Source organism: Lactuca saligna, chromosome 5, assembly GCF_052625555.1.
Source record: "Lactuca saligna cultivar CGN05327 chromosome 5, ASM5262555v1, whole genome shotgun sequence".
In the NCBI taxonomy this organism is placed as follows: domain Eukaryota; kingdom Viridiplantae; phylum Streptophyta; class Magnoliopsida; order Asterales; family Asteraceae; genus Lactuca; species Lactuca saligna.
This window is the reverse complement of record NC_136421.1, coordinates 191016519-191029228: the sequence shown is the minus strand read 5'-3', so window position 1 is coordinate 191029228 and position 12710 is coordinate 191016519. Positions and strand designations below refer to the sequence as shown.

The 12710-nt window shown below is 37.2% G+C and overlaps 1 protein-coding gene across 1 annotated transcript; it reads right to left on the bottom strand.

The window, feature by feature from the left end:
* Positions 1–1472: 1472 nt before the first annotated feature.
* Positions 1473–3484, bottom strand: LOC144997176 (putative glycosyltransferase At3g42180). The gene is made up of 4 exons (XM_078957012.1): positions 3282–3484; positions 3012–3169; positions 2279–2636; positions 1473–2176 (listed from the first exon to the last, which is right to left on the bottom strand). Exons 1-4 carry the CDS (start codon positions 3420–3422, stop codon positions 1508–1510), a joined length of 1326 nt encoding a protein of 441 aa, XP_078813138.1. The 5' UTR covers positions 3423–3484; the 3' UTR covers positions 1473–1507.
* Positions 3485–12710: the final 9226 nt, after the last annotated feature.

The following is a 12710-nucleotide window of genomic DNA, read 5'->3' as shown; positions in this document are numbered from 1 at the left end:
TTATGGCACAAAAACCCCATTTACATGAGTTCACAGCCTAGGGATGCTCTAGGACCGTAAACTCATGCTAATGGTCCTAATCCTCATAAAAATCTTGAATTTGAAGGCCAAAGGTGTTAAACTAGAAGCTAGGATAATTACCTTGATGTTATGAAGCTTGATTTGGGTGTTTTTGGCTCAAAATCGGATTTTAGAGAGAGAGAGAGAGAGAGTAGAGAAAGAAAGTAGAGAGAGAGTGGAAAAAGCTTCAAATGAGGCTCTCTCAACTTTATATATGCTGAAAGTTTGGGACACGATGAAATTCTACCCGATACTGTCGTCAAGTGAGGCTTTTGGTCGTACCCGATTTAATTATTTTTATAACTTGATGGAATAAAACAATTATTTTTCAAATTAATAAATTGAAGCATTTCCATTGATTTCTAACATATTTGGACAATTATTAAGTCATAATAACAAACTTAAAATAAATGACTTAATTTAGAAACGAACGGAAACAATTTAAGACGACGATTTTTTTTTAAATGACGTATCGGGTTACAACAACGGAATGAATTTCGGGTTGTCACAGATAGGGTGTCAAATCTTGAAACCAAAATGAAACCATAATCTAGACTCATTCTTATAGATCTTGAAACGGGAAGGGCAATGATATTAGGCTTTCAGGAAACGAGAATGAAGACAACAAGAAAAGGAGAGAGATGTAGACAGATGGAGGGGTAGTCAGCGATGTATCTCCTTTTCTGGTGACATCGTCTCTCTCCTTCTCCTCTTGTATCGTTGCCTTTTTGCTTCTTTTTCGTTCGAGCTTCTTTTTGTTGTTGGATTTTCTTCAGATATGTTCATCGAGAGGTCCTGGTTTGGTTAGGGTGTGTTCATTAGATTTTATGTGTGTGTATGTGTGTGTGTGTGTTCATCTGATTTGTGTGTGTGTGTTCATCATATTTGATTTTGTTTCTAGGATGATTTCTTGGTGGAGATGAAGTGTCAGAAAAAAGTTTAGGTGGAGATGGAGGTGGTGACGGAGAGTGGTCGAACGGTGGTATAGCGGAAGATGTTCTTTAATGTTCTTGAATCTATGAAGATGTTCTTGGATGTTTATCAAACACAAACCTGAGAGAGAGAGAGAGAGAGAGAGAGAGAGAGAGAGAGAGAGAGAGAGAGAGAGAGAGAGAGAGAGAGAGAGAGAGAGATGTATTTTATTTTTGTGTTATTTTTAATTGTTGGTAATAAAACAAGAATGAAAAATTAAATAATAAGAGATAAAAACGTTTTTACAAAAAAGTTCAAATCAAATTGAACTAAAGTAGCAACAAAATAAAACTTTTGGACCAATGATGCTGGTCCAAACATTTTTGGTTGAAACATACAAGTTTTTGCATACCGCATACACCATTCTTGCAATTTTGTCATTTTAATACGGAAAATACATGCATTGTCATTCACGATATACACTAAAATATTACACGCAGTTCTAAAAAAAATATTACAATAAGATTAGTTGTGGTCAAGATTTCAACAATCGAACATTAAGTCTTCTAAGCCACACAGAATGAAAAATCATGTGCAAGACATCAAAAGGTTTAGCTGGAATGTTAACTGCAAAATGTCTTTGCACTTCGATTAACCTTTTTTGCATTTCTAAATACTTGGAAAAAGGTATCGCTTGCAAAATCTTTTTGAGATTTGGAATATCGTCTACAGGCACTTGTACTGAAAACTGACTCCAATCCAACACATCATTATATGGTATAACGTAATTCTTCTTGATGATTACTGGAACACATCCCACATAGATTGCTTCCGTTAACCTACTGCTTGCAACTTCATAACCGCTAGGACATAAGCAATACTTACTTTTTGTCAACCATTCGGTGTGGTTTTCTCCTTTTGGAAGGTAATTGTAAACTTGAATGTCTTTATCTTCATTGTTTCCCCAATGTTCGAACAAACGTTTTCTTACATCCCCATGTATACCACCCGCAAAGAATGCGAAGATTGAACGATTATAAGGTGAATGGCCACTACTTATGACTGGGATATTGTTGAACGGCGCTGTACTTTCTGTCATTGACACATCACGACTTGGATCGAAACCTTCCGAGCTGTTGGCATTGCAAAGCACTCTTATGAAATTCTTAAAGAGTTTAGGGTTTCCTGTTGAAACAAATGGACCCTACATACATACACATGGTAGACTAGTAAGAAAAATGCACCTATGATGATGAGGTTAATTAAGTAAGAAAAAAATAGGTAACTAATAGTTAAATGTACATACCCAATCATGACATGATACATAGAAGTGATCAGCTCCATTGCTACGGTTCCAGTAAGGATACTTTTGTGCAATCACCTTAATGTAGTCTTCGAGTATTGCTTGCATCCGTTCACGAAAACCCCAGGCTTCCTCAGGCGTAAAAAGGTAGTGAACAATGTTGGTTACACTTAAAGGGATAAAGAAGGCATGTGCTTCATCTGGATGGTTAGCCACTATCGGATTTCCTTCTCTCTCCATCTCCTCGATGAAATCACCCTCGATACTGTATACAAGTTTCATTGGACCATCATGCATCAAGGGGGCATCTCCTTCCTTATAAGTCCATATCTTGAATGTCTTCATCATCTCCGTATGACTCCTGATCATGGTTCAAGAAAATCCAAAAGTTGAAATCTAAAGGGGTAATAGTGCCAATGCTTTATATTTCAGGATCCGTTTGGCAATGTATTCTGAAAAGGAATCAGTTTTCCAGACCATTCAAAGAAAAAATAAACTTATTTTAAGGTTTTAAGAGCTTCATGGCTTCATCTCTATTATCAACTCTTAGGATTAATTTACGGGCAATAAAAGAAACATTATACCAGAAGTAAAATGCACAATTGCAACAAAAAACTAGAAAATTACTTTAAGCAATCATTTCTTCACTTTTGGTTTTGTAAGCTGGAAAATTAACAGTATCTTAAAGGAATCGGACCAAAAAGATGAAGAAAATTCTATGATTTAAACACTTAACTGAAAAAAGGCAAATGGGTTCTTGTAGACGGTTCGTTTGGGGAATAAACTCCTATCTTTAGGAGACGATGTAAAGCTCCTCTCAACAATCGCATTGCGGATTTTGCCTCTTGCCTTAGCTAACTGTTCTTCGATTCTTGCCAATGTAATGTCATTTTCCTATCGATCAAACACATAGGTTACAAAGTTTCCTATCAGAAAAACTGCAAAACTAAAATCAAAATAAGGAAGCATATTTTCTTTTTGACGAAGGAATGGTTACGAAAAATACTTTGACTTTGGATTCACCATCATCTTGCAAACTGGACAAAGAAAGAGCACTTTGGGTTTCATTTATTGGAGATCCATCCGGTAGAAGAACAGAAAGCGAAAGTATAGTTAATAAGATAAGGAATTTGGTAGCAGCCGCCATTTTTTACTCCATCTGGATCATATTCTACATGCCCAGCTTTTGTGTAGATAGTATATATATGCAAACATCATATATATGTATATACGCACCTACATTTATCCAGCGGAAGCAACGGCTAGGGGATATATATATATATATATATATATATATATATATATATATATATATATATATATATATATATATATATATATATATATGGTTGGGGTTTCCTTTTGTTTCCACCATGGGGGACAAAGTGAGAGATGAATTTCAGTCTTTTATGCTCTGCAGGCGCTTGCACTTTCCCCTCTTCTTGACCCGGCGTGTGCTGCGACTGTGGGAAGCGCCTCCCCTTGGCCAGGTGAGAATACCATCCGTGTTTTTCTCTGTGCCTATCAATCTTGCGTTTCACACTGTCACTTGGGGTGTTGTTTAGCTCATCAGAGGCCCTTGTTGGTTCTCTTCTATAGGAAAACTTGCGTGTTGGATTGAGTGGCACTCGGCCTCTATCTTTGTCGTTACTGGTGCTTAGCTCCTTCATTCCAGCGAATTTTGGTTCATATTTGACATTAGCCAAGATCTGCTTCGAGTCTCGAATCGCACTTTGGCTGGGCATGGCTCGGCCATCCATCCAAACGAACACCCCTACTGGTGCCCTTGCCCGTGGGTAGGCACTTCCTTGCCTTGCGATCTTCTCTCTCTACGCTAGCGGAATCATCTTTAGGCCAACGCTTGTTTCTTTCTGTGGAAGAGATGTTGCGAGCCATTTGAATACATCTCTTCTCCTTTTCCTAGACTCGTGGACCGGCATTTATGCTGTTGCAGACCTCTGCTGTGGATGTTCCACCTTCTGGAAACTTTCGCTTCAACACAATTGAGTTTCTTGCTCTGTTTCTCGTTGGGTAATGTTTCTATTATCTGGCTTGGTTGCTACTACCATTTCCGATCCGTCACTCGTGTAAAATTTGAGAATACCATGGAGAGTAGACGGAATCGCTTGTAACTGAAAAAGTGTTGGCCGGCCTAGTAGAACATTGTGTTCAGTCGGAAGATCAACAACCGAGAACTCGAGTACCCTTGTTACCTGTTTTTCCCCGTCATGACTGACCAATGTAAACAGGGGCATAATTGTTCCTACTAGCCATATGACGTGACCAGTGAACCCAACTAGCGGGCCTCGGTGTGGTGGCTGGAGGTGTTTTTTACATTCAATTGGTAACCGCCGAAGTCAGTGTTCATAGATCATGTTGACCTTGCTTCCTTTATCAATTTACACATGCTCAACACGATTTAGCTAATGAAACCGACGATGTGTAATGGGTCATTCGGATCCCAATGCTCTGGCATGGGGTCACTCATTGAAAAGGCTATATTAAGTATGTTTTGATGGTATACCTTCGCGCCTACGTGCTGGCTCTGGCGATTGCTGCATGGGCGGGGCCCGATGATGGTAAGAATCTTTGCCCTCCTTTCATGGTCCTTTCCCCCATCCTTTTTGAGTTTTAGGTTGGTGGTTACCCTCATCAAATTTTTCTCTGGTCTCTTTTGCTATGTTAACTATGTTTCCAACTAGTTGTTTCTCGTTGATCTCCCGCTTCAATATTGTGCATTCGGTGGTATCATGAGTTTTCCTCTTATGATATTCACATAACTTGGTCTTATCCTTGCTCTCCTTTGCTGGAACTTTGTTGATTGCATGGACATCTGTATGGCCATTCTTGTTGTCATCTTTGTTGAATGGTCTATACCTCCTCGATGTGTGTCTGGAGTGGTGATTGTGCCTTTGTCGGTTGTCGTCTTGCCTCTCTTACTGGGTTGAACTCGCTCGGGACGTTGCTTCCTCCTGTTTGATGTCTGTTTTGGCTATAACTTATAGATTGGCCTCCTTTCACTCTTCCCCTTCGATTTGTCTCAAATATTTTTCGACACGGAACTTGAGCTCGTGCCTGGATTTAGGGACTATCCATTGCATCTTCTTGGATAAGGGTCCAGGAAGCAGACCTTGGGCGAAGGCACCCGTCACCAGGAACTCTTCATGCAATGGGGCATTCAAGGTAGCTAGCATGAATTGATCGTAATAGTCACGAACCGACTCTCCTTTTTGCTTACATGCCATCATAGAGTTGGTGTCCCCTTTTCCCTTCCTCAACTGCATGAAGTTGTTGAGAAAAAGGTATTTCAGTTATTAAAAACTCGAGATACTGCCTAGCCTTAGAGACTTAAACCACTTGCCTATATTTCCTGTTAGGGTACAGGGGAAATAGGTGCAGGTGAAGCGGTGATCCATCTGAAGAGATGTCATCATCCACTCGTAGTTGTCGATGTGGTCATCCGGATCAGTAGTATCGTCGTACTTTAGCATGTTCGGTATCATTCCAGTGTGTGGAATCTCGTATAGGAGTAGCTCATGGATGAAATTAGAGCTTGCACTTTCCATAGGGTTGTCCATGTACGAGTATGACATACCGCCATAGGCCATATGATGTTGCGTCTGGTAGGGGCTCGTGTACATCTGGTTGTGCATGGCCGCCGATGAGATGTATGGTTGATATTGTTGTAAGTTTGGCTGCAATCCAAGTTGCTGGAATGCGTATTGCCCTGCCGAATGAACCATGTATGGGTTCGCTCATGCATACTGCTACGTGGACGGATTGAATGGTTGATCGACCGTCATGATGGGGTTGAATTCGGGTGTTACTGTGAGATGAACACCAGACCCATAGGAGTTGGATCCCTGGTTGATCGAGGTTTGTATTCCTGTGGCTTACGATTGAGACACTTTTGGGACTGAACCTAGGATTTGTTGAGCAAATAGGTTGAAGATCGTTGGTTGTTGTACGAATAGCGACACATGCCGCAAGCCTACCACAGTGGCGTGTAGATAGACCATCGGGGAATATTGTGACTGCAATTGAATATTATGAGGGATCCAGGTTCCGGTACCCGAAGTGTGTGGAAACAATTATTGCTGTGAAACAGGTGTCCCTGTTTGTTGCGTTGCAACAATCTGTGGAGTTGTGGTTACGATTTCTACTTGTAGAGTTAGGTTAGTTGTTGGGCGTCATAGACTGGCTATGTAGGTTGCCGCTGTTTGAGCTGCAGAGCTAGATGGTGTCTATGAGATCGGTGTGCGATTTGAAGTGTGTTCTTCCTGGATAGAAGTTTGCCCTCTATCTAACAGTTGCATTGGATGCAGCAGACTTCTCTCTACTGCTCCTGACGCGTTGGGATCTCACTTGCCATCGTTGCTTGTTGGGTTTGCTTCGTGGATGTATCGTTCTGAGGATACGTTCGGATGGCGTCAAATGTTGTGATATGTCAAAGAGGGTTGAATTAAAACCAAGGGTGAGAATTGTGTTGATTCCTCCTCCTGATATCACAGTACAAAAGAAAAAGAGGATCGTTAGTCAACGTCTGGGAGGGATCTCTGGGACGAAGCTCCGACAATCAAGTTAGAATGGATTTCGAGAGAAATAAGGGTAAAACTGAATAAAAAGAGTTCCGTCCCCCTCTTCATGAAGAAGAAGGGTCCTTTTATACCTGGTTGTGAGGCGTGTGTCTCATAACTGATTCTGTTGAGCATTCCCTCGTTAGGTGCGACGTGGCAGATCCGTATTGACGGATCTTCTATCACGCCTTTTTTGCCTCGTCCCCTCATTGGCTAGAGGGGAATCTTTGATATTATAATCATTGTGGATGTCGTTACATGAACAAGTGGAACTCTCTTATTGGTCCAACGTTTGCCGGAAAGTTATTTCTAGGAGAAGAGGGCAAGGCGCAGTTCTGCCCCTTAACGGCCATACCAGTGACTCCACGTTGGCGAGGGTCCAACCTTGGCCTCAGACTAGGCATAATGAGGTTCTACCCAAGCCAAGATCGGCATTAGTTTGACTTCCCCTTTTTAACGTTCTCCTTGAGGGATACGTTAACAATCATGTAATCTACGATTTTCGACAATATATGATTTTGAAATACAGGAAAAAAATTTAAAATAAACAAAAATTTAAAAAAAAAATTAAAAAAAAAAAATTAAAAAAAAAAAAAAAAAAAAAAAACCTTACCGTTGAAGGCCTTGGGGATCAGAAGGCATCCAAGTATTCGAGAATGCTCACTGCCTAACAATCAAGAATGGCATTGTCGGCGAATAAAAACATATCAAGAAACTTGCATTAGATGGATGTCGAGCAAGGAATGATTATGTAGACGAACGTGGATTAAGTGAATTCGGGGAAGATATAGACAAAACCTCAGGCATCAAAAAACACAAAGAAAAATCTAGTTTTCTGTTCAACAACAAAAGATACGTCAGCCTTGGACCACGGCAGCCATTGTTCTTCATCTGCCTTGTCGTGAAGCTTCTTCATCGGAAACTAAGGGTTCGATGAAGGAAATAGAAGATTGTAGGTTTTTTTGGTTGAGACCCAAATTGAATGCTACATCTAGGATTTGTTACCGGTGTCGAATAGATTGAACATAGTTACAAAACCATTTTTTGTGAAAACTATATTGGAATAAGATAATTGAAGTTTGTTTTTTTTTTTTTAATTTAAAATTAAGGATTTTGGAAACCATTTTGGTTAAGAACTTTGTTCATTTTGAGGCAATTTTGATTATGTGGTATTAGAATTAGTTTTAATATGAGAATTTTAAATAATTTTTTAATAAAAATGTTTATTTTGAAGTTATATATGCTATAGAGTTATTAGAATATTTTTGCATAAAGATAGTATGATTATTTTTACATCTTTTTTTGTCCCTTCGAAAAAGATTTAAACAGTTTGTTCAGTTATGTTGAATCTTACCAAACGTTATATAAATTATTTGTCCATTTTAGTCCGGCTTTGTTCCACCCGATTTTTAAGCTAAGTTTTTCGGCCAAATGGTACCTTAGTCATTTAATGTGAAAGTGGAGTGAAATTCAAGTTAAAATTACTTTTTTGAGATTGGCACTTCCCGAAACGTACTCCACATTCTTTGGCGTTTGACACTTTGTGTTACTTGGATCTGGAACCATTCTTGAAGGTTGACAAAAAAACAAGTGCAACGTTACTATAACGTATTACCGTGTAAAAGTAGATGCGTTGGTTTGGGGTTTTGGATTTTACGGCATTAATAAATTTTGTGGTTCATATAAGTTTTCACAAGTCAGATTAATGTGTTATTTGTGTTAATTTAGGAGCAATTTAAAACCCTCCGAACTTAATTGATTAAAGTAACAATAAAATGGTCGAATAGTGTGGAATATCTAATTCATTTAATAATTAAATTCAACCATATATCATTAGAGAACTTGTGGATGTCCTAAAATAACACGTACCATTATAATACGAGAGCCGATATTTTCATGTAAGAAATTGATTAATACACATCTTTTCTAATAAATAAAGGTTTTTTTGTCACTTATCACTTTCATTCAATTTGATAAATGTTATTTTGTGATTATTTTAAATTAATTTTTTTCCACATGTTATTTTATGAGTTTCCTATTTTATTAAATTTTACACAATATTTTAATATAATAATTATAATAAATGTAGTAATAAATTGATATCAATCATTAATGAACTTATTTTTTAATTTCAAAATTTCCAAAATTTAGTTTATTTATTTAAATTTAAAAGATAAAAAACATTATTATAAAATTATAATAGTTTATGATTTTTTTTTATTTTCTTATAAATTCAAAGTTCTCAAATATTATGATATATATATATATATATATATATATATATATATATATATATATATATATATATATATATATATATATTTTAACTCATGTAATACATGAGTTTCACAACTATTAACTATATAAAATACAATATTTTCGCAGCCACCATATAACTCCGTAAAATATATATTTTATATTGATAAATGAAAATATCACATCCCTTACGATAAAGCCAATAAGTGATGAATCAGCTAATCTAATAAATGAATAAATTATATATTATTATGGTTTCTTATGATGCGTTGTGTCACAAAAAACTTTTACGTTTGCTGTTAGAAAGGGAACTATATATTATGTTAAAAAAAAGGCATCCGTTGTTAGAAAATGAACTATTGTGCTACCAAAAAAATAATGCATCCGCTGTTTTAAAATGGCTAGTACAACCCTACTCCCACATACATATAACATTTTCTCATTTTAACCAAAATTCTACATATAGCATTTCTAAGACAAAATTTGTTTGTCGTTAGCATCGAGTTCCATATGACATCGAAAATATGGCAAATCTTTAACATATTTTAGATACATCGGGTTAGGGTGTAAAGGAACTGAACTACTTGTAAGTTATTCGTAATCGACTTGTTAAAAGTTTGACTCGAGCTCGAATTAAACGAGTCTGAGCCGAACTCGAGCTTAGTTTCAGGCTCATTTATTAAACGAGCTCGAGCCCAAACTTAGAACTCGATTAAACTCGCGAGCATATTTATATAATATAAATTTAATTTTAATTTATATATTAATTTATAATTAATAATTAAATATTAAATATCAAATAATGATAAGCGAGCTTTTTACCGAGTTTAAAAACACAAAGAATCTTCATATTTTACTATTAGCCGAACCGAGCTTAGGCTCATTTATGCACGCCTAACAAACAAATCGAGCCCTGGCCGAGCTCGAGCATTTTAAATCCTCCATCAGTCGAGCTTAAGCTTTGAAAATTAAGCTCGAATCGAGACAAACTCGAGCTCGAGCCCCATGAATTTTAAAAGAGCTAGGCATGAGCCTAGCCGAGCTCGAGCTCGAGCTCGGCTCAGGTCGTTTACACCCTCACTTCAGGTGAGTTAGTCTTAATGACAAAGAAATATGCCTAAGTCTTGAGCATCTCTTCGATACTTCATATACATCTAAAGTTTAGTGCCTTCAAGAGGATAGAGTTGCATAGGGATCAAGAATTCCCTAAATGGGTCAAATTAGACTAGGTTAATAGTTTTTTAACAACATTAAATTTTATTAGATAAAGCAAGTGAGAGGCTAGAGTAGCTTAGGTGTCATGCATTCCCTAAATGGGTTGTGTAACATCCCAAAAATAATAGAAACTTAAAATTATTATTATAAAAAATAATTAAAAAAAAAAAAACAACAACAACAACAACAACTATTTCATCCATATAGTGTTTACGAATCCATTGTTTCAAAAGTGTTATCCGAAGTCAAAGTTTTCCCATGACCAAATAACATAAAAACATGAAGATGTGCACGATCACACATTTGCCTTACCCCGGTCATCTGAAGTACCTAAAACAATAAACCGAAACAGTAAGTTAAAGCTTAGTGAGTTCCCCCAAAGTACCAACACACAAAACATATAACAACATATATTGGGTCCACAGCTAATATACTGGATTACCCATGAGCCCACAGTATGATTCTGGCTTGCCCTTCAGGCCCACAACTCATATCTATTGGTTTGCTCTTGAGCCCACATCATAAGTTTGGCTTGCACTACAGGCCTACAACTTATGTTTGGCTTGCTCCTGGGTTTGTTGGCTACCACAAAAAAGCAGTACTACCTCAATCCAACCGTACTAGACATATACATAACACATAACATGTATCCAGCAGACAAATAAACATATAACCAGTCATAATATATATATATATGCATATCTACACCACTACCGTCTACTGCATCCTATTTACCATGATACCAGTCTAACTGATCACAATAACATATCAACATCCTCTATACCAAGATACATAATATAGTGGGTTGGCATTGCTGCCTTCGACCCACAAGTATAGTGACAAAAAAATCACCTCTCAGATTGAAATGATAGCTGAAAAGGACGCAACTCTGAATATCAGCTCAACCGATCACCTACACACTAAAATAACGATAAATCTCAAAACCCATTCAAAATACCCTTAGTTCAACTTGGACAAATGTCAAAGTCAACAAACCAGCAGAGTCAACCCAGACGAGTACGATGGGCGTTCCTAGTTGAATGTTAGGTGTCCTCAATCATTGTCCAGATACGGGGGCTTGGTCGTGTACGAGCAGCATAGCATTTGGTACGCCCAGTGTACGTAGTTGGATTCCTTCCCAACTCATTATGTGCTTAATACTTAAGCGCTTACATCTAAATTATAGATCCAAGCCCTAAATGTTGTCCTTGACCATAAAGTTTCCAACTTTATGGTCTTGCAAGGCCATTAAGTGCTTAATACTAAAAACCCCCCAACATCTTAAGCCATTAAGACAACTAAACTCATGCATGAGGAAGAAATAAGAGCAAAGATCACATTTTTATGCTTCTAGACCTCTCAAAATGTCTGAAAGGACAGCCTAAATGGACTGGAGTAGCTCATACTCAAAATACAAAACTAATGGGACCAAAAGAATACAAACATCTAGACATAGTTTCATCAAGTTTATAGCTTTCTACATTCAAAGAGTGCCCAAAGGTGATGAGATTCTGGATCCAAGGTGCTCTTACACTTCTAGGGTCATCTCCTCTTCTTCCTTCCTCCTTTAAGATCACCAAAACACACACGTGAAGCTCAAAAATGGCCTCAAAAGGACTAGGGTTTGCTAAAGGGTTGAAATGGGGTTAGGGGGCTGATGAGAGAAAAGGTTTGGAGGCCATTAGAATGATTAAATAGGGCCCAAACCCTAAAAGTTAGGGTTTGGGATCTCACCACGTACGCCCAACATACGCCCAACATAAATACCCACGCCCCAAAATTACAAAAATGCCACTATGGCCCATATAGCAAACTTTTTCATACAGTATGGCCCATATTCTAGTTGGATTAAGGTATCTAAGACGATAACTAAATTGGTATATTCTAGAATTATAAGAAATGTCCTTTTTGGCTTGCCCTCATAACCGGTAACTAAATAGAATGATTTTTGTGGAGAGAGATGTTGATTTGTTCATTTATTATCTGATCAATAAATTGTAACAAATGATCTATTAATATAATTATATGATTAATATATTAGTTAGAAATAGTAATAATTAATTTGGAATTAATTAGAAACTAATTGGAATTAATTTTGAGATTGATTGAATTAATTAAAAATGCAGGGACTAAGGTTGTCATTGTTCAAAATTTCAACAAAGGAAGGATTCTAGTAGTAAATTTACTATAAAACTTAAAATTGTTGACAGACATCTTTTAAATTCACTACCATAACATCATGTCTCACTCATCAGTCGTAAATTGAAACTATTACACGCAACCAAAATCTAGTAAATTCACTACCACAACATCATGTCTCTACTCATTAATAGTAAATTGAAACTATTACAAGAAACTTTTCAAATAAAAAGATAAAAAGCCAGCGC